We start from the raw sequence: 22,419 nt of genomic DNA on the forward strand, positions 1-22,419 counted from the left end.
TTACAAGTATATTTGACAATGCTTTCAGTGCTCTTTCACTTTCAGGAGACAAAAAGTAAGCTGCTGAGCAAAAGGATAATATAAATAAAAGTATGTAACGTAGCATATTCATTCCGTCCCCACTTAAAATTTGAAAATAAGCAGTTTCATAAAGCCAGAAGTGTTTCCTTTCCTGGGCCAAATCTCTGTTTGAGAGCTGAAGCATGCAATTAATGGGTTGCCTCAAACTTTAGAGAGCCAAAATAAAAATCACACTCCTTAAGATCTTGTATGCACAGAGCGCTGGTTACTTGCTTTATGTTAAGTATTTGGTTTCATATGGCCTCTCTGATTTAAGAAATACACACGGAGTCCAAAAGGACACGTTTCCTTTTAGTACAAAAACATACATTAACAAACAGTCTAATTACAAATAAATTATATAACACTGGGTGAGGCTAGGGTGGGAGGCGCAAGGAAACTCTATATTCTTAGAAAAAAATTCCAAGATCACCATGGCATTCTAAATGAACCTTAAACAGACACATTAATATTTAAATATTACAATTTCCACTTAGGGAAAGAAAAAAAAAAAACCACATTATTGATAGGCCAGCACACTCAAAACCAATAATGTCACGAAAACACATGCCCTTGTATAATTTGGCAGAACAAGCTGCTCCCTGAATACAATGGACCTTTTTATTAAATGGATCTCTTCATCCTTGGCATTTTATACAAAAAACAAAACCAAAAAAAAAAAGAGAGAGAGAAGAGGAAAAAGAAACAAACATGACACTAGTAACGGTCTTCAGCTTGAACTCTTTCACCGAGAAGTACAAGGCCTAAAAGACATGTTAGGAAAGTAAAAGGCATTATTTAACAAAAATGAAAGCAAGACCAGCTGAGGAAGAAAACTATACTGGGACACCAGGGCTTTTGTTCGACTCTATCGCGGAGCAACAGAGCCCCCTAGTGGACGGAAGGTGGAACTGGAGGAAGACCCTCTTCTGGGCTGACTTCAGGGACCCTCGCTGTGTCGGTCAACTAGTAAGGAGAACCGAGAGAGAACGCTTACTTAAGTTGGGTATTCTGTGAAATAACTTCCAATTTTTCAGACTTTGTAAAAACGCTTGGCATCTCAAATCAGGGTAGAAGTCTTATCTTTTAAATATTTGCTTTAAATGATCTTGAGCTTCTGTCCATGAACCCCTACCCTCTCTTGTTGTGCTGGCCACTCAAATAAAGACCTTAGCCGACATGCAAGTGTAAAATTCAACTCTTCTCGTATGACAAAAAGTTTGACATCTAATCAGGCACACACATATGGCGTACATGATCTATGTGTCATTATGTATATAGTTATTCATGCATAATGTTTTTAGTGAGTATCAATGATGAGGTGAAGCTCATTAGGATATTTCAGTCAGTCTCTTCCTTTAGGTATATAGCTTCTCTGATACTCTTAAGGTTTCCAGTATACCCAACTCCATGTCCACTGAGCTAGATCATGTGATCGCCATGGATATTCAATGTCTAAGAATATTTAACTGCAAAATGGTTTATTCATAAGGCACTAATTCTCAATTTTATGTAATATCATTAAAGGACTTTTTCCAGTACTGTCAAAAATCTCAATAGCAAAATAACTTTAAAATCTCTGTACTTATAATATGTGGATATATTTTAGCACAAATGTTCTGGGATTTTTGGTTTTTCTAAGTTTTATTTATTTTGGAGAGAGAACGAGTGAGCTCGGGAAGGGGTAAAGGCAGAGGGAGAGAAAAAAATCTCCAGCAGACTCCTCACTGAGCAGAGTTCAACATGCAGTTCGATCCCAGGACCCCGAAATCATGACCTGAGCCGAAACCTAGAGTCAGCCACTCAACAGACTGAGCCACCAAGGTCACAAATATTTTTAATTTTTAATTTAATATACTCTCAAAAGGTTTTTTTTTTTAATTTTTATTTATTTATGATAGTCACACAGAGAGAGAGAGAGAGAGAGGCAGAGACACAGAGGGAGAAGCAGGCTCCATGCACCGGGAGCCCGACGTGGGACTCGATCCCAGGTCTCCAGGATCGTGCCCTGGGCCAAAGGCAGGTGCCAAACCGCTGCGCCACCCAGGGATCCCAAAAGGTTATTTAGATTGAGAAATTTTCCCTCTACAAAGCACCAGGTTCCTAAAAAGAAGATAAATGCCAAGATCCCACTATTTTGAGTCTTGTTGATAACTAGAAAGGAAATTGTTGTCAGGCATCAGGATCCCAAGTGTACTGATCCCATATGAGTAGGTTTTGACCAAGAAAATGACTGTAGGTTAGTCTATGGCCTTGGATTTATGGGATCTTTTGGAATAATGGGGGAGGGGGGGAAAAAAAAGAAGTCATTGCATGATTTAGGATAGAAGGCAAAATTTAATAACACTAGGTGTGGAAAAGAGAGCGAAGAACTGAAGGTATAAAGGAAGCTAGGCCAGTCCCTAATCTTGAAGTGTGGGTTTAAAATCTTAAGAATGAATACATAAAGAAAAGCACTCTTCCTGTATTATGGTAGAAATGGTAGACTTTACACCAGAAGTGAATTTGTCATGTTGGTAATTAGGATAAAAAAACATGGCAACTATGCTCCACACTATAATTTCAACACATGATTTAGGAAAAAGACCCCAAGCTTTAAAAAAATGGGCTCTCAAAGCCAAAACAAACAATTTCAACATTCTACTATCATTTTGGGATTCCTACATGGAAATGTGATACTTTCATTTTGTTTCAAGGTGAACAAATTTAGGGGTGACTGTCGTAGTCTGAGCAGGTACATTTAATATCTCAAAATATATCAATTTTGATATTTAAGTAAATGTACACAATTAGGATCCATGTAATAAAACTTAGGGAGGTGATTACATTACATAAATATCCAAAAATGAAGTGTTAGTCTTAAAATACATTTTACTGGCAAAGACAAAAGTGGTCAGCTTGTATTTGTTAAAGGGAAAAAAGTTTTATTCCTGGTAATGGGTCCTCTGGCTCAAAAATCGAAACCAGACCAGGCTATCCTTGATCTAAAGGCACAACATTTGATGCAGCCCCGTGTTAAAAAGGTTTAAAAGGTCAAAGGAATTTTTCATCCTGAATAAACCCTAGAAGGGACTTAACAAATTTTAACCACTGGTGGTTTAAGACTGCAAGGAGAAAGCTTTATCATCATTGCCCATAAACATTACACTGAAAATATTTAATTTGCTCATATTTGTTACTAGCTTTTTTCCTAAGACTTTTATTTTTAAGTAATTTCTACACCCAATTTGGGGCACAAACCCATGACCTCAAGATCAAGTCACATGCTCTATCAACTGAGCCAGCCAGGTGCCCCCTGTTACTAGTTTTTAAATAGACATTTGAAAAAACCTGGATTTTACTCCTTAAATGTGATGATGATTCTGTCTGCCTGCTACAACAGACTACATGAGTGCCAACAAAAGCCCCTGCTAACAGGAGACCATCAACAGGGTGGGTGCTGTCCTACATTTAGGCACATTCAATTAACCCCTCATTAAAAGAATCCTGCCTTTGATGAGCACGTCAGCCCCCAGGTTCAAGGCGGCAGCACTTTATACTGAACTATTTATACGCAGAGACAAATCAGCTCAATTGACAAGCTGAGTCTAGAAAAGCAGCTATGGCATCCTCTGTGAAGGGAAATGCCCTAGCCTAAAACATTCCCTCTCCAGAGACTTCCCGGTAAGGTTTGTATGTAATGACCACCCTTAAATGGTTGAAACCGTGTCCACTTATTTTTACCAAATTGGAGCCATCGAGCAAGCCACTAAGTCCAGTGAGTCGGGACACAGCTGCCCCTTCCAGCTCAGCGCTATGCTGAGAAATCATTTCTCAATTTCTATGAAGAGAAATCAGTTCCTCCCTCGTCTCTACTGGTTAGCGGTCAGGGCTGTGGGGTTCCAGGCCTCGTGATTTGCTAGTAGAAGCTTTGGGTGAAGAGATGACTTCCCCCTGGACAGAGATGCTGATCTCCACAGAGAGAGGTCCAAGCTACAGCTCTCAATCTACAAAGTCTTCAGGTTCAGAACGCTGGTTGAACAAAGGTCAAGGAGAGAAGAGTGTTAGTTTCTGAGGAGGTGACATCTGAGTGCTCATAGCTCCCTAAAAAGGTGGAATGGGCTGAAGCAAGGAGTATAAGACATTGGTGGGATATCCCCAACAGTGACACAAAGTATGCCACCAAAATCTTCCTGCGGCCCAGGGCATCAAATTGATCTAAATTTTATCTAAATTGTGGCTACTATATAGAATGTTGGGGTAATCCTACTTTGAAAGGGATTACATTGCCTAATGCAGGGGCTGGCAAATGTTCTCTGTAAAGAGACCGATAGTAAATATTTTAGGCTTTGCAGGCCATATGGCCTCTACTGTAATTACTCAATTTTGCTGAAAGCAAGAAAACCACCACAAAAAAAAAAAAGGAAATAAATGGGCGTGGCCATGTTCCAATAAAACTTTAGTTACAAAATCAGACAGCAGTCAGATTTAGTTCATGAGCCACAGTCCGCCAACCCACAATCTAGACAGCTGAACCCAATCAACACCTAGCTACAGACTGTGTAAAAACGACTTCATGAACTCATAATGCTTTATTCTGACATCTCCTCAGAATCCTTGTATCTTCCAGAATCACCCTGATATTTCTGTGCTGAATTTAGTGGGAATCCCTCTAAATGCTATATATATATATATATATACACACATATATATATATATATATATTTAGTACTATAATGTACTAAAAATTCTAATGACAGCTCCACATCACTTACAGCCAGAGGAGGAAGACAATAACACAAAATCTGCTCAGAGACCCTTCAAAGGGGGCAGTATCCTAGTGCAACACTGAAGCTCATCAAGGAATGTTGTCCCCTCTTAGCACCTGATCATCCCCTCCCACCACAGAGAGCCTCTCCGATAGCAATTCCAACCAAGCAATGCCTGTGAAGAATTTAAAAAATAAAAAATAAATCACTGGAAATACCACATTAGTAAATCAGGTTTTGCAAAGTAAATGAGGTTACCTACATTTCTTGTCTCAGGGCCACCACTCTCAGCATACTAGTATGCTTTGTTCCAGCCCACTCTACGTCAAAGAGAACAGACGCCCACAAGGCTAACAGCCGGACAGCTAATACACAGAAAACAGGCTCCCTTGAGTGGCAAAGGGAGAGTGAACACCAACACCATTAAAGCTGATAGAAGATGACTCCTGAATGCCCAGAAGTCTTGGAAAAGAAGATGCCCAATTCACTCCGCATTCAGTTATTTCACTTGAAATGGGCAGAAAACTGGTGATAGCAATTTATAAATCGACATGTTTCACAGTGCAGGAGAAGGAAGGACTTTATCTAGGAGCCACAGCCTACTCGAGCAAGGGCACTTTCAAAGCAGCCCCAGCGGATACAAAAAACGAACTTACTTACAACGAAAAGCCTTATGCCTATCTGCCTCTCTTCAGCTCCTGAAACCACTGCTGCAAAGTGACTTGTGAGGATTTGATTGCTTGGAATTTCCAATGCGATACTATTTCAAAAATTAAAAATAAAAATCTTTAGCACCCACCTAGGCCAATGCTTCCCACAAGTAGAGAAGGGAGGGGGTGAGCTAGCAGCACTAAAGGCAGTTTCTGGGGGAAAGCTGGCGCTGAGGAAGAAGTGTGGGTTTTGAACAGAAAGAGCTGGTCGCCCCAAGACCTGCCCAACACTCCTTCCACTCAAAGCTTTACAATCTGCCACCCTATCCACTGGACCATAGAAACCTGCCTGTGGCGTCCGCAAAGTCTATCGTGGACATCAGAAAGGAAAGGTCTTTGAGAGGAAGTGGGAGCACTGAAGGGTTTCATGTCCATTCTATTCAACACACTTATTCTCAATGCCGAATCCCCTCCGTTGATGATTAAAGATCCAACGAAACAGAGCTCCTCGTGTACTCTGAACCAACTCAACTAGTCCTGGATCATAATTCATTAAGTCAGATGCTGCAAATCTCTGACAGAGCATTAGGATCATCTAAAGGGCTGCTACCCAATGTCAGAGAGAACAAAGTTTGAGCTTATGCAGAAAATAACTGATAGTCCAGTATCTTACTAATAAAGGAAAAACCTGTCTTGCCAAAATATTAAAGGAATGAGATCTTTTAATTTTCCGGTTAACTGAGTGTTACATAAAAAGAAATATTTTACTTAAGTCCTTAAGCATTTATTTTTCCTTAATTATTCTACACTGTATTGGTCCACACCCTCATATAAGAGTAGTCAATGCCATCAACACAACACATTGTTTCTTGGGTGACTGAGGATCCAGCTGTTATTCTTAACACAGCATCGTCAGTTTTGATATCGATGAGGATTATATAGAATCCACCCCAATACAGAAGTTCAGAAAAATTGGACTGAACATGTTCTGAGCCCAGGAGGAGCTCTAAGAGTTGATTTTAAATAAATCCCTTTCAATTTTTCAAAAATTCCATTTCCCTCCCTGCCTTCATGGACAAGTACAGTCATGAGTTCTGCTCTGGGACTACTGCTTGTCAAACCGTAGACCCTCTGCTATGGAATATATTTTCACCTCCTGTTCTTCCCCTGATAATGCCGGGAAGGTTTCTGGAGGTTCGAGAAGGATAGAGAGAGGAGACAGCGGAGGAGATGCACAGAGGAGTGAGGAGACAAAGCTTAGGAAAGAGAAGGCCAACAGGAGGGACGGTCGGGGAACTGGGAGGGGTCAGAGGGCAGAGAGAACTTGCCAGAAAACAGCCCCATGTAATTCTGCGTTTTGTCTGTATAAATTCCCCTGAAAATGCAAATCATTACTCAGAGCAGTCTGGTTCTTACAGGTATGTATGCTGACATCAGCAGATCAAAACAAAGTAAGAATAAAATCACATGGAAAGCTCTCATACAAGCATCTGCTTTGCCGCTGTTGCTTCTGGCAGCCCTGGACGTTGAAGGAAGGACACCCCCTGAAGCCATCAACTTGTGACAGTCACTGCAGTTAAATGCTGGCAGTTAAGAGGATTAATCAAGAGGTTACTAATTCCCCAACTTTACAGAGAAACAAGATCCTGTTCCCAAAGGAAAATGATACTGTCAGTGACCAGCTGAAACCTGCAGTATCCTTTGTTCCAAAGTCATGATAGGTTTTTGCTCCCAATATTCCATTAATCAATTTGGGTTTCAATACCCCAGGTAATTGAAATGTGTCCATACACCACACAGCTAAGCTGGAAACGCTTAGAGGGAACCTGTCATCTCTAACCCTTGAAAATACCCAAACAGCCAGAGTCTTTTGCTGAGTGTCTAGCTCTCAGAGAACTCAAGGTCAGCCCCTCCAGAGCTTTCTACAACAGTGGGATTTAAAAAGAGCCCAGGATCTTAACAAAACGATAGCAGGAGAGGCTATAAATACATCTTTAAATTAGAGAATTGCTCTCAAAGATTTTGTTGTTCAAATTTAAGTGGATTTCATTATAGCAGGTGACAAAAAGTAACAATGATGACTCTAAGTGATGGCTTACCTATTCCTGAATTAGCTCCGGTGACCACAACCACTTTGCCAGTGAAGTCCCGGCCCTGAAGGATCTCCATGGCGGTGGTGCCACCATCATACCTCTGCCTGCTGGTGGGCTTTGTAGGGTTATCATCCACCGTAAATGCCAGTCTTGGGTCCAAATAGGTGGTTCTTTTATTTATATGGCTGCAAACAAAAAAAAAAAAAAAAAGGAGAAAGCAGTGAGCCCAGGCATTTATAAAGATAAGGTCATCTTAGAGTTTAGGCTAGGCAAACCTCATTTTTCAGGTACTAAAAAAGGTTTCTTCTTAACCCCAGAAAGAACTGGCATCCATTTAAGTCTATCTTCTGGCCTCCAGAAGGATTACATTCCTGCCTGGAAAGATAGTCATCAAATCCTTTTCTTCAGAACTGCCTGCTGTAAAATGCACTGTGGCATACAAAAAACACTGCCTTGTATCCTGAGATCTCAAAAAAGCGAAGCAGCTTTGGGATTTTATTTTTTTTAATTCATGTAAATATGGCTGTAAGATCTATCAGCCACTCTTCTCAGTAGATTTCAGTGAAATCTCTGAACCCTGTGCAAGGGCATAAGAAAACTGGTAGGAGGTAGAAAACTCAAAATGATAAAAAATCTGAACATTCTGAAACTCTGATGATTTTAAGACCATATTCTTATCTCCTCCAAGCACTGTAGTTTTGATCGGGAATTGATCTAAGTCTTGTAGAAATAAAATTAAAATATATTGGTACATATGGATTAATAGGTTACTACTATGTAACAGAATTTTTTTACATTGTAAATGCACTCTTGAAATCTGAGGCAAAAGACCTCAAAAATATCTTAAAAACCAAAAAAAAAAAAAAAAAAGAAAAAAAAAAATCTTAAAAACCATTAAGAATTAACTCTCCAGAAGTAAACAGATGACATTTTGTGATTTAAAGGTGTTTTTTTGTAATGTGTGTTGCTTAATAGTTTAAAATCTGTACTTATCACTTAGAAATACAAAGACACAAGAAGAATACGACTTTCATTTTACTTATAACCGGAGCTGCTGGAGAAGTATGTTGACGTGCCCGATGCGAGACACCACAGCAGTGCTGCGGAGCAGCCAGCTCGCACCGGCGTGCCCGGGTGCATGTGCACACCTCCCCTGGCTCCTCACTGACATCCCCTTGGTAGCCTGAAAGAAGCCACGGTGAAAGTATGTGCACCATGGAGAGAGACCTGGGCTCCCCGCCAGAGCTGGTGGTGGACCACTGACCGGCCCACCACTGTAACAGGCTCAGGGGGGAGAGGCCGAAGAGTTACACAGGAACTTAACATCAATGCCCAGTAGGTAACTTGATAAATTACAGTATATCTGTACAAAATAATACTCCACGGCCATTCAACATCAGTGTCTTGAGAAATATATACATAAGAAAATGCTCACAAGACATTGTGTGGAGAAAGACAGAGTCCTACACAGTTCACACAGTGCACTCCCTATTTTTCTTTAAAGAAAGCAGATTTACAGAATACAAAAATTATTAAATATATATATATATACCACTGTTTTTTCTATATTCAAGGTATACTACTTTTACAATTAAAAATTCCCATTGAAAAGCAAAATGAGAATAGTTTCTATATAGACACTTACTCAACAAAAAAAACTTGTCCATTCTCATCAGTTTCTTGTTCCCATCCATAGGGCAAATCTGAAACACAGAAGACTGGCAGGTGTACATGCAGCAGGTGGGGTGAATGGACGCCCAGGCCCCAGGTCAGGAGGCATCATGCCTTCCAAGCCCCACCCCAAAGCCTAGCCCACTGAGCAGCAGCCAGACTGGGCCAGTTCAGGCCATGTGTACCGACCGTGACTGTCACAAAAAGCACAATCGGGATCCCTGGGTGGCGCAGCGGTTTGGCGCCTGCCTTTGGCCCAGGGCGCGATCCTGGAGACCCGGGATCGAATCCCACATCAGGCTCCCGGTGCATGGAGCCTGCTTCTCCCTCTGCCTATGTCTCTGCCTCTCTCTCTCTCTGTGTGACTATCATGAATAAAAAATTAAAAAAAAAAAAAAGCACAATCACCATCACCACTCCACCCCACTCTCAAGGCCTCCCTCCTGCTACATCCCATGAGCTCCTCCACATGAAAGCCTGATTCCTTGATGGCTCCCTCCTAGAGAACCTTCAAGGAATGACAGAGCGGCCTGTCACCTGATTGTGACACATCTGCCATCTAATAATTAATGCTTTAAATGCAAGGTTCTTTGCTTTATGACAATAGCACACAAACCTCCTGCTATTCGTTTTCTTTTTCCAGTTTTTGGATGTTCCCACTGGGTCTTCTCCTCAGCGTGACTGTTGAAGGGGGGAAAATAAAGTTAAAAATACACAAATAGAAAGTGAAGGTTACACTTCTAAAAATTAATCAACTGCATTAAGTTTGTTCCCCTCCCAAAAAACACTGTCTCCCAAGAGTAGTAAAGCCAGAGATCAGAAAAGAAATATTCAGAACATAAATGCTACTGTCTACATCAGGTCAAATTCCCTAGGTGGGAAGGAGAAGCAGCCCAAGGAAATCTCCTGAAAACCTGTCTTTGTGAGCAGGCCGTGGAGGATGAGAAAGAGAAATGGGCCGGAACCCCAATTGTGGGTTAGGAAACTCAATGAATCACTCAGAATATCTAGAAGTGTACTGTATTTATTTTAGTTTACTCCAAGATAGATGAACTACAGTCTAATTTACAACGCTGATATTTAGATGCCATTTAAATATTAATTATGAATATTTATTTTTTCCAGAGATACAATTTTGAAGCGTTTTAATCACCAACTCCTAATTGTTCCCAAGAGGTATTTAAGAATGTAGTAGGGTAGCCCCATAGGTTACCTAACTACATACCTAGCCAAGTTACTCAACTTCAGAGCCTCAATTTACCTATCTGCAAAATGGAAATAATCCTAGAACTGATCTCTCAAGGAAACGCTATGAAGGTAAGGCTTATAAAGGGCTGAATACAGTACCTGGTATATAAAAAACTCTCAAAAGTGCTACCTATTATTTTAAACAAATATACAAACCAGTCTCATTTCTGTGGCAATTTTAGCATTTTAACTAATAGCACACCAAGTTATAATTAAAATCGTGAGCCAATAACAGACTAGAGACACCCATCAAAAGGTGATAAAATATCAAGAAAAACATAAAATTACTTAATCAGAGAAGCAGCTGCATGTTGCAAGAGGCATTCAAAGGGGAGGCTGGATTTCCTAAAAGTTCATACTCATACCAAAGTAGAAGATGATAATTAATCATTGACATCTAGATGATAAAATTTGAATATGCCTTCCCTACCAATTACTTTTTAAAGAAAAAATATAGAGAGCATGAATCTGCTGTAAAATTTTACAAGTTTTACAAGGTTTTTGGAAGCCTGCTGGCTTCAGGTCTGATTTTTGCAAACTCTCAGTGGCCAGTGCAGGGGTTCTGTGAACACTGGACTCAGGAGGCCAACGCTTCGGGCTCCTACACGCCTGTGATCAGTGAGCCAGTCTCCCTGGCCCCACAACCCCCTCACAGGGCTGCTGGAAAGATAAGGGACACCCTACTTGTGACAGTGATTGGCAAAAAGTTAAGTCACCATACAAATGCAGGGTTATCAGTAACAAGGACCAGTGTCTATTGTACACTGACCACCATGAAATCCTACTTGCAGAGGGGGAGAGCCTGAGTCCCCGGAAAGGAGACTGCCCCCCCCTTGCAAACTGAAGGAGCATCGAGCAAAGCAGACGCTAGCAACAGCATACCCGGCTCCTGCTCTTTGCTTTGCTCCACATGCCTTCTTCAAGAAAGTTTACAGGCGTGATTATGTTTTCCTCTGCCCAATTTTAAGAGTTTTCATTCCATAGGCAGGCATCAAACGAGCTTTGAGCCGAGCTCTAAAAGAGACCTGCCCTCAAGAACCCACAAAGCGCCCCTGTGCGTGTAACGCTGACCCCTGTGCAGCAGCCCTGCGTCCAGCTGAACCCGGACACCCAGCCCCATGCCTGGCCCAAGGAGCTGCCTAAGTGCAATTAGGCGGGATGAATAATTGCCTTCAGAAGTTGGGAAATATACTCAGAACAATTTTTTTCTACCCTGAAAGAATTAAAAAAAAAAAAAAAAGTCACCCCCATGTTTCTGACTTTGACAAAAAATGCCTAAGCCAGGCTTTCTTAGCGCTGGCGACCCTGACAGTCAAGCCAGATCGCTGTCTGCTCTGGGGGCTGTCCTGTGCACTGCAGGACGAGGAGCTGCATCCTCAGTCTCTACCTACTAGATGCCAATATGCCAGAGGGGTGACAGCAGAACCCAGACATTGCCAACTGTTCTGTGAAGGACACAGTGCCCCTGGGGGAGGATCCGAGGCCTGACACAAGAGAAAAAAACATCCTTTGGTAGTGAGGACTTCCGAGCCCAAATGCTCGTGACTTCTGGCTCTCCCGCTCACCAGCCATCTGCCCTTGAAGAGGTGTTCAACCTCCACATCTGTAAAATGGGGATAAGAGCAGCATCTGCTCCTTGGGGTTCCTGAGGACTGAATGAGTTAACACATGCGAAGAACTAAGAACTGTGCCTTTCACATGGAAGTATTAAACACTTACATATAAAACTTAATTAAAAAGTGTTCCTAATTGTAACCTAAAATGACTTCTTAATGAACAGAAAATCACGACACATGTCCCCAAAGTGTTATCTTCCTCTCCTTTAAACAGAAGCCTTCTTCTATTTTTTCTTCTTCAATAAGCTTTTTGTCATTTAAGGAGATAATTAACAGTGATCTTAATTTAAACCAAAAGGATCAAAATTAAATTCATACCCACATTACATGGATATCACTCTCAAGTATGCTATTCTAGAAATCTGGTCTTGAAATACAGTTAGTTAACTTGGAGACAGCTGACTGTGAGGAAGGCCAACCCTGTAGACGAGGGAACTCTCTCCTGACCAGGCAAGGCCAGCTGTCCCCCTGGCTGCCAAGGGGCCCCGGCCTAAGGAAAGGGCGCTGAGGGCCCAGGAAGGCCCAGTTGACCACAGTGACAGCCCCCGGCACTGAGACCTGGTCCTTCCATCACCACCTCCTGGCTTGGGCAGAGGGGAAAGGCCCGCCAGCTCTCTCTGGGCCAGGTCTCCCTCAGTGGCAGATGTCCTCCCCTTGAAAGCCCAGTCTGGTCGGCCCTGGAGCCCTATGACATGTGTGTCTTTGAGGTCTGAGTGCTCTGTGGGGCACATGAGAAAACATGAAGCCAACAGGAGAGGGGCAAAGATGAGTCGGGGAGGAGGGTCTCATCGGGAGCTACAGCCTCTGTTCTTGGGGAAAGCCTTGCTGCAGTTGAGAGGAAGACCATTAAAAAACATGAACTACTCAAAGAGCAGTCTTCTTTTAGCTCCCAAACCCCAAGAGAGGACAAGTGACCCTTCCAGAGTTAAGAGAAAAGAAGGACCAGGATGCTTGCAAGTCAGGACAGAACAAGGAGGCCTGCTGGGAATCTAGGGTTAGGACTGGTCAGAGGCATCCTTCCACCTGGAGAGCTAAAGAACAGAGGGCTAGGGGGACTGGAGAGAGGGACCCCCAGCTGGGGCTCAGCCACACCTTGTCACTACATTCAGCATAAAAAGGGGGCCAGACAGGCCACTGTGAGACCCAACACTGGGGAGGGCTGGGAGGAAAGCCTTTTCAGGGACTATATATGCACCAATGAATCCCCTGAAAGCTCTCGGAGGAGCTGGCTGGGATGTGCAGATCGTAGTGAAAGAAGAGCCCAGACACTGGGCACCATCAAGGAAGGAAGCAGATGGGAAAGGCCACCCAACATAAGGTTGGGTGCAGAGGGAAAGGCGAACCTGAAAGGAAGCCAGGGAGCCTAGGGTAAGTGGCCAGAATGAAGGTGACCCCCCCACATAGAGCAAGAGGCAGAGGAGGGCTCTAACAGCCCATATGCCAGTCCTGTGCACCTTTGCATTCCCGGGCTTAGCATGCCATCTGCTCAGGGAGGCCCAAGGAACCCTTTACCGGATGAACTGATTCACTCATCCCACATGGACTTATTTTACGTCTCCAAGGTGCTAAGCACAGGGGACTCAGAGGGTAACAAGAAAAGGTCCCTGCCCTCATGAAGCTTACAATCTGGGGAAGGAAGATAGAGTGCAAACGAGAAGAATATGGCTAAGATGATTGTAGACAAGCCCAAGTACCACGACTCAGGTAAGATGCTGGGAGGAGGGGGCAGGGACAAGGGAAGGTCTCTGGGAGGTGGTATTTAAAGCTCTGGGGGATGACAAAGCCCTTCCCGCAGCTCTTCAGGAAGAGGGAACGGCGAGTGCACGCGCTCAGAAGCTGCCTGGAGCCCTACAACAGCCTGATGGCTCCCTGCCGTAGCCTTGCCCCTATTCTCCAGGGCCAGAAGCCACCTCTCAAGAGACATAAATCCAATGGCACTCCCTGGCTCCAAGCCTTCAGTGGACCCCCGGGTCCTGGTGATGGAGCCCCAGCTGTCCCATGAGGCACAGAAGGGCTGCCTCAATCATCGCATCCCTGCACCAGCACCTGGGCCATAGAGAAGCCTCCTCCTGGGCTGCCCTCCTGGCCCTGAATATGCCCACTTCGACTTGTGCTGAGGCACAGCTCAGGTGCCAACTCTCCCCACTCACCTGAGGTGCCCCCATCTACCCACACATGCCTCGTGCTAGCAGGCTGCTGCTCACTATACACACCCTACACCAGAACAAGCCGTGTGTCACTCTGCCCTGTAAGACTGGGTGACAAATGGGTCTTATTTATCTCAGTACAACCAGTGCTCAGCTAAGAGCCTGGCACGTGATAAAACCTCAATGTGTCTTGAACGAACAAACTCACCAAGGTCTTTCTTTTCTCTTTCCCTTTTTTTTTTTTCTGGTTTTGTTTCTACCAAGCAACCAAAGACAGTGGTGGCTCACATAACACCGGGCAGATAAGAATCTCCTGGGAAGATTTTACAACATATCAGTGGAGGCGGGGAGGCCCCAAACCGGTTAAATGAGAATCTGTGGAGGAGGAACCAAGGAAAAGCTCTTGCCTAAGTCTTCCAGATGTTGGAAATCACTGATTTACACCCGTGTTTCTCAAAGCCAAGGGATAGCCTGCCTTATGGGGAAAGCCTATAAAACAGATCCCCCACGCTGGGTGTCTGCTGCATGGGTGGGTGGGGGGGGGGGGTGTCTCTGAAATCTGTATTTTTCGGTCCACGGACAGGTGATTCTAATACTCAGGCTGAGGCGGTGCTGTCGCAGCTGCAGAGAGAGCAGGAAAAGCGAAGTCACTGAGCAGAGCATACTTATAAGATCTGGGCTACGTGTTCTACGTGCAGTGCCTGAATTAAAGTTCTATCAACCCATTTTACAGGTGGGGAGGGGGAAAAAAAAAACAACAACAAAAAACAAAAAACGGTGACTGGGTTCTTTCATGGGCCCAAAGTAGCACAACACGGGAAGGGAGAACGGGTGCACTGGGGTTTCCAAAACTTTGCGGGACACCATCGGGAGTTCTAGTATATACACACACACGAGTCTATGTAGGTGTCCATAGCTGCAGCAGGACATTTATTTAGACACACGTACTTCTAGCTCTCCTCCCGCCAGGCCCCCGAGGAAGGAGCTGGCATCAGCGGTGGTTTTCCTGCGCGAGGGAGTGAGGCCTGCGGGCCGCCAGGGCGCCGTGCAGCGCCGCCTCCTGGGCAGCAGAGGGCGCTCCTGGGAGCCGCCAGGTGCCCCCCGCGGGACCCGGCGCGCTCGGGGCCGCCCCGCCCCGCCCCGCCCCGGGACCCCGGCGGCCTCCCGGGGAGGCTCCTCCGCCCCCCCGGCCCTCCCCGCGCAGGCGGCGTCCCCCCTGCGGCCCCTTACTTGGCATAGTAAACCCAGCCGTCCTTGGTGGTTCTCTGCTCCCAGCCCGGGGGCAGCTCGTCCTCGCTGTCCGTGTCGTCCAGACCCGCGTAGCGCAGGGCTGCCATGGCGCCGGGGCGGCCGCGGGTGCCCGGTCTCCGCGCCCAGGAACTCACTCACTCCCGCTCCAACCGAGCGCCGCGCGCCGCGGGACCCGCACGCTCGCGCCTGCGCACTGCGCCGCCCCGAGCCGCTCGGACAACCCGGGAGCCAGAATCCGTCCTCCGCGGTTTGGCAGCCGCCGGCGTGAGAGGGGCGGGGCCTCGGGAGAACGGCGGCGCGAGTACGGGAGAGGCGGCGCGCCGGCGCTCGGGTGGAGGTAAAAGCCGGCGGGCGCTCCGCGGGGGAGTCAGGGGCTGGAGCGGAGCTTCGGGGAAGGGGCGTGGGCCTCCAGTCGCGGTCCGGGACTCCGCCCGTTGCTGAGCGACCCGTAATTACTTCCGCGTCGTTCTGACCAATCCTGCGGGGGCTCCTGCCAGCGAGCATCCTGGGAAATGTAGGCCAGGCCCCGCAGGAGAGGGCTGCGGAGCCCACGGGGGATGCCCAGGCTGGTCCGCTGGGCTCTGACCTCTCGTCTCCTAGGACCTTAGGAAGACTGAGACCTCCCCGAGCCTCCCATCCCCCGCCTGGCGGACACACTTTGTAGCCCACGTAACCATGACGCTATAAAACGTGGTTGGGTTTAAAAAAAAAAAAAAATGCAAATTCCCACCCCGGTTTGGAGAAGATGCTCCCAGCCCCAGCGGGATTCTGTGGATGCGTAAAGGACCAACGTTTATAGACCGCTTAATTCTGGGCCAAGAATTCAGAAACGTATCTCTTTCCTGTACTCGGACCCGACCCCCCCTTCCCCCTCCCCGTGAGGAGGGCACAGAAGAAGAAGAGCCGGGAAATCGGGAAATAACTGGCAGTTGAGACAGCGTTACTAATTCCACAGCTATTTGTGACTCCTGAACGGAGGACACGAAACCACATCTTGTGCTTCTTTCTATCACTAGCACTTAGTAAAATACCTAGACCTGCAAGTTTATTGATTGAAATGAATCAATGTGATTCCATAGATCTGGTCTTCTTGTAAGTCAACCTCGTTTAAAAACAAATTCCCAATTTACAACGTGCACGCTCTCAGGTCTTCCTGGAGCACCTACAAGTATTCTATCAATGTCCTGGGTCAAAAACTGGAAGCATATCTTTACCTTGGCCTTGCCTAAGTGGTTTTGCAGAACATTCCCACATTGAACCTTGCTCCCCAACTCAGCATGACAGGGAAGTCTGCTGACCAGGATTCCCATGGTCTAGGTCTCGGAAAAACACAAGCATCCATCACAAAAAAAAAAAAAAAAAATCATATTTTTGAAATTTATTTATTTTTAAAATTACATATTTTAATTAATTGATTGATTGATTAATTTAATTAATTAATTAAAATTACATATTTAAACAGGTGGGGGCCGGAGAGGCAGGAAGCTGTGTTGCCTCTTGTCTTCAAGTTCTGATTTTGATATTGCTTTGGGATTCCTGCTCTGCATGCTTTTTAGGGAAGTGAAAGACTTACTATCCTTTGAAGGGGACCAACCAAAAGCTAAGCTATATTTTAGTTTTAACACATCTACTATCACATCTCAGACCTACCAAAACATCACTCTCCAACCTGTATGCATTTAAATAATTTATTAATATGCTGCTCCTCTGCTGACTCCAGTTTAACCCCTTGTCTCTGTCATTCAATCCAATTTATTCCTTTGAAATAGAGATTAGGTCACAATGACCCCAAATGATGGGGAAAGGAATAAATGGAATCAAACTGATTAGTCTTGTCTCTCCAGTAATAATATGTAGCTCTGTTCAAGAACTGACTGCTTAGATTTATCCAGAGGTAAATCTGGCTCTCACCAGAGCCTCAAGGGGCACCTGTTGCCTATGACTCGGCATCAGGGCACAGGTAGTGATATAGTATGGTGTCTTTCCCAAAACTTGGTATTGGTCCCCTTAGTAAAATTCTCAACTTCTAGGTCAACCCTCTGCTCTGCTCTTCCTACCACTTAAAATACGCCCTCAAGGTTTCTCCTGCCATGAACATCAGGGTTTCTCAGTATCAGCACTACTGACATTTGGGCTCAGATAACTCTTTATTGTGGGAAGAGTTGTCCTGAACATTGTAGGATATTTAGCAGCATCTCTGGCCTCTAACCTGCTAGATGGTAATGGTGTCCCCCTCCCCCAAGCTGTAACAACAAACAAGTCTCCAGGCTGTTGCCAATGTGCCCCTGGTGCAGAACAGTAAGCCAAAAAAAAAAAAAAAAAAAAACCTACTAACTCATAAATTAAATGCTGAGATTTATTTAGGATAAAGGAATCTCACGCCAGGAAGGCCAGAGATTTACATGGTAGTATTCAGACCCTGCTGGTTCAGATTGCCAGTTCTCTAGCACTCTCTGAGGGCACCTGTTTTTTCACTTCCTTGCCCCTCCAGAGTTGAGACACATGGGCTGACAGAAGTCTGGTTGAGTGGCCCAGACACCAATAATGGTCCCAGATGTTTATGAGGGCCTAATTTTATTACTCTCTTCCTGCTTTTTATCTGTGACTTCTATCAGAAGGTTAAAGGAGTAAGACATACAGACATTTGAGGACTTATGAGAGTAGGCATGCCAGATTTTAGGATTTCCAGTCTTTGGGCTCCATTCAAACTGATATTGTCTTAGTCAAACTTATTTGATTGCAAGCAACAGAGACTTACCAAAAAGTTTATGTCCAGGGTGCACATGAGCTAAATTAGAATGTTATCAGGGCCTGGGGGAACTCTCCTAGATTTCATGGTCTCTTGCTCCCTGCTCTCAGCTCACATTCTCCTGCTCTCTCTATACTGGCTTCCTCTCTGCACTGACAGTTCTGTGCCCCCTGAGCTTGAGTTTACACACGGCTTTGACTTTGGTCTTACAAGGATCTAGAAGAGGGTGAGCTCTACTTAGTGCATAAGATTATCACAGGTTTGAGGACACTTATGTTCGGGAATAAGCCAAGATCCTCAAGAAAGCCTAAAGAATAGTTTGCTTTTGTAAAGCCAACTAAATCACATTGGTAGGTAGTGAGGAGATTTAAAAAAAAAAAAAAAAATCAGTGTGTGGTTATACTACTGCACACCAGATGGCCCTATGTGCCCACAATTTAAAAGACTAAAGACCATTCTAGACAAGGCTTCTACATTTGAACTGTCTTTTCTCTTTGAGCAACCATTTATGCAGTGAGTGATGATTTATAAACACATATTGATGAGTCATTGCTAAAAGCAATTTGGCATTATTCACGCCATGAACATAAGCTTTAATGGAACATTCCTGGGGCCACTGTTCTTTTCGTTTCTATTATTACTGTGATGATGGTCATTGGCCGCCCCCTCGCACACACAAAAATACCCCAACAATTCTGCAAACCTGCATTAACAGAAGTCACCATTCTTTGGGAAATGAAACTTCATGTTTTGGTGCCAGAGGCCTGGGAAGATTCCTGACTCATCTGACAAACGTCTCATGGAAGGTAATCAATTAAGGAAGGAAGAATACTGAACGGGATTCCAAGGGAAAACTGTCTCCTGGTCAATGTGGCCTTACATAGGAAGGTGTGTTCGGATTTCACTTATTCATTCAAACATTCAAAGAGTGAGAAAAAATTGTGCCACGTGTCTGAGAAAAAAACAAACAAACAAGAAAAATGAGACACCCCTTGCATTCAGAAATCAGTCAATTAGGATAAAACCTACAGACACACAAAATACTATGGTTTGAGGGTTTTAAGAGAAGCGTGAACCAAGATGTACAGGTACACAAAGACAAGGGTGAGCTTCAGTGATAGGGTTTCCTGTAATTATCTTTGGAACCAAACTCAGCTCATGTCACAATGACCAAGTCACTTAACTTTCCTCATTCTGTTTCCTTATTCCTTGTTTTTACAGATGAAGAAACTAGGGCACACAGAATTTAAGTAACTTGCCCATGGTCACTCAGTGAGCAAGAGCCAGCAGGCACTGAGATTAGAATACAGACAAAAGGACTAGCCCCAAACTCATCTCTCAACCAATATCCCCCTGTGCTGTCTTTCCAGAACAGAAAGTCCCCAATACCGGTCCTCAGATGGATGCCCACGGGTTTTTACTCCTCCACAAGAAAATTAGAAAAATAAGGTAAAAGAAGTGAATTGTTTATAAAGCTAAATATATTTTAAAGTACTGTCTTTTTATTCTCTATGATACTGTGTCTGTTCTACTTTTATTCATTTTCTGGTGATCTACTTTATTTCTTTTGCCCCAATATGTTTTATTATAACATTTTTAAAAAGATTTTATTTATTCATTCATAAGAGACATAGACAGAGGCAGAGACATAGGCAGAGGGAGAAGCAGGCTCCCTGCAAGGAGCCTGATGCAGGACTCAATTCCAGGATCCAGGGATCATGACCTGAGCCAAAGGCAGATTCTTGGCCACTGAGCCACCCAGGTGCCCCATATTATGACATTTTTCAAACATTGAGAAAAGTTGAGACAAGTAAAATGAATGTCCATATTACCACCCCCAACACATACACACCTAGATAGATATAGCAATTGTTAACCTCCTGTCATATTTGCTTTATTTTTTTAATCTTATTTACTTATTTATTAGAGAGAGAGAGAGAGAGAGAGAGAGAGAGAAAGAACAGGCAGAGGGAGTGGCAGAGGGAGAGGTAGAAGCAGGCTCCCCACTGAGCAGGTTGCCTGAGAGAAGTGTGCCTGCATCCCAGAACTCTGGTATCCTGACTGGAGCCAAAGGCAGATGCTTAACCAACCAAGCCACCCAGGCACCACCACATTTGCTTTAAAGAGAGAGAATTTGATTCCCTGAAGCATTAGGGGAGAGTGATTTTGTTTTATTACAAGAGTCCTCGGGACTAAGTAATAAGGCTCATTTCCTTCTAAGCCATAGGCAGGCACTCTCCCCTGGAGAGCGCATTTCTATTGCAGTGACATCTTCAAATCAGACCCTCACATTTGGAAATTTCACTTGTTTAATTTACATATAAAGGCCTCAAATTTCAAGTAGCTTTACTAATATAACTGCTAACTTGACATACCATTCTCAAAATTCTATTTCAGCCTAGCTTCATTCCTTGCTACTTTCTGCCCCACAGGGAGAAGAATTACCCTCCAGGGAGGCGGCCAGGTTGCCCATCATCACTTGAAAATTGTGGTGATGAGTCCATTCTGTTTAAAGTCTTCCACCACCTGCTTAGAGTGTCTTATTTTGACAGCCAAAGTTTCCAAGATGTCACTCTGATCTATAGCTGTTGCAATCTTGCAAATGAATTCTTCCAAAGATTCCAGGCCCTGAAGCCCAAGATTCAGCCCAGATCCTGCCAGACATCCACATGTAAATGTACCAGGGGAAGGGGACATAAAGAAAAGGAAAGAAACAAAGAAAAAAAGATAATGACTCCAAAGCAGTCAGCACAGGGCCTGGCACAAGGCAAGCTGTTAACCTAAAATATTGTATCACAGGATGTCAGCTATTGTCATTGTTGTGTTGGGTGCTTAGAAGTGGACTTTAAGAATTTTGGAATTCAACCATGAAGCACAACTCTGATTTCAGATCTGACCTTAAACATATGCATAATTATATGAAGGTTTTTACCAGCATTATCACATACGCCGTTGTGACAAACACGTAGAGGTGGGTATCATTAGCCCCACTCTACACAAGAGATCAAAACTAAGGTTCAGATTAGCAAACAGAGCACAGACTTGGCCACAGAGCAGAGACGATGCCCTGGTCTCTCAGGTCTAAAGTCTGTATTATATTCTTAACCACTTTGCTCTATTGCCTCCCGTGTTTTGCACAGGAAATCTGAACTCGTCAACACAATGAACTGTGTTTATGTGCACTTGTGGGATCCTCCAGCACATGTGTGGTAAGTTCTTTTAGGAAGAAAAGAGTAACACACTCTCCTTGACATTCCTAGCACTGCCTGTCACCCTCTCCCACCGCTTCTCTGTAAAGCCTGTCTACTGTCTGCAGTGGGCACCTTCGTCAGAACCGGCTATTTAAAATAAAAATCTAAACTACCACTCCCTTACATGAAAATGATTTCCTGAGGATTTAAAATTAGCTGGTGGTGGCTTCCAGGGTAGAGAACATTTCAGAGTAGTTGCAGTGAGTAAATGAGAGGAAGGCTTTCACTGTATCCACTTTGAATTCTGTAATTTGTGCCTGGATTATGTAGTCTCAAAAAATAATCTTCAACTTAATGCATGAATAAATACATAAATAAGATAAACATTTTCTTGGATCCCCTCTCCCCAGCCTTTTCACTACCATACTGTATCTAGTGCAAGTTCTATAGCCTAAACTTTTCCCTGTTTCCATTCACAGCTCATCTACCTCCGTCCCCTTCTTGGACTTGAGGCTATTAGTAATACACATGCACGGAAGCCTGCCCCTTGTCTCCGGTGTTCTCTGCCTCCAATGCCCTTCCTGCCTTCAACCACATGATTGCTACTCTCCTTCTTCACTAGCCTTCCTGTGTGTGTTACAGACCTGTTTGACATCTTTGGTTCTTTCCCAGAATAATCTCTTCAGGTGTATAAAATAAAATACATGGAATCATAAAGGCAAGTATATTGAAATACAATTATGAAAATATTAATAAAAATATAATAAAATAATACCTGTACCTCATTAATATGCATTCAATATCAAAATGTGCTGGTAGGTCTATCAATCACCATAGTTTTAAAACACTGATTAGAATAAACAATTTTCCTCCATCCAAGGTCACAGACTCCTTGAGGTCTGTCCATCCCAGGTTACAGAATTCTTGTTCCCGATTTAGCTGTTCCAGGGGCAACCTCTCCCAGAGAGTCTTCCCTGAATTCCCAACAGAGCTGA

At 44.1% G+C, this 22,419-nt stretch overlaps 1 protein-coding gene and 2 long non-coding RNA genes across 28 annotated transcripts in view; 2 read left to right on the top strand and 1 right to left on the bottom strand.

The window, feature by feature from the left end:
• Positions 1 to 13,778, top strand: part of LOC102156251 — a 49,022-nt gene extending 35,244 nt beyond the window's left edge. For 5 of the 9 annotated variants that reach the window (XR_005360069.1, XR_005360067.1, XR_005360063.1 and 2 more), the window contains 3 exons: positions 6,877 to 7,068; positions 8,552 to 8,890; positions 9,248 to 9,555. This is a non-coding gene — a long non-coding RNA (uncharacterized LOC102156251). Of the gene's footprint in view, positions 1 to 6,876; positions 7,069 to 8,551; positions 8,891 to 9,247; positions 9,556 to 10,347; positions 10,540 to 11,454; positions 11,734 to 13,648 lie in introns of those variants that run through there. The other 4 variants (XR_005360068.1, XR_005360066.1, XR_005360071.1 and 1 more) reach the window with 4 other exon arrangements.
• The window catches only part of WWOX (WW domain containing oxidoreductase), a 952,562-nt gene extending 936,867 nt beyond the window's left edge, over positions 1 to 15,695 (bottom strand). For 8 of the 16 annotated variants that reach the window (XM_038538231.1, XM_038538238.1, XM_038538230.1 and 5 more), the window contains exons 1-4: positions 15,464 to 15,695; positions 9,839 to 9,903; positions 9,197 to 9,254; positions 7,558 to 7,736 (exon numbers count right to left, since the gene is read on the bottom strand). In XM_038538231.1, the coding sequence (XP_038394159.1) occupies positions 7,558 to 7,736; positions 9,197 to 9,254; positions 9,839 to 9,903; positions 15,464 to 15,570 (409 nt within the window). In that variant the 5' untranslated portion in view covers positions 15,571 to 15,695. The other 8 variants (XR_005360044.1, XM_038538239.1, XM_038538242.1 and 5 more) reach the window with 3 other exon arrangements.
• Positions 15,696 to 15,703: 8 nt separating this feature from the next.
• On the top strand, positions 15,704 to 22,196 carry LOC102156567. 3 transcript variants are annotated; one of them, XR_005360061.1, is made up of 6 exons: positions 15,871 to 16,576; positions 18,994 to 19,121; positions 19,604 to 19,682; positions 20,666 to 21,204; positions 21,374 to 21,442; positions 21,904 to 22,196. It is a non-coding gene; the product is annotated as an uncharacterized LOC102156567 (long non-coding RNA). The 3 variants fall into 3 exon arrangements; XR_005360062.1 differs by lacking the exons at positions 15,871 to 16,576; positions 18,994 to 19,121 and adding an exon at positions 15,704 to 15,821; XR_005360060.1 differs by lacking the exon at positions 18,994 to 19,121 and having other exon boundaries at positions 15,873 to 16,576.
• Positions 22,197 to 22,419: the final 223 nt, after the last annotated feature.

This window comes from Canis lupus, chromosome 5 (assembly GCF_011100685.1).
Source record: "Canis lupus familiaris isolate Mischka breed German Shepherd chromosome 5, alternate assembly UU_Cfam_GSD_1.0, whole genome shotgun sequence".
Classification (NCBI taxonomy): domain Eukaryota; kingdom Metazoa; phylum Chordata; class Mammalia; order Carnivora; family Canidae; genus Canis; species Canis lupus.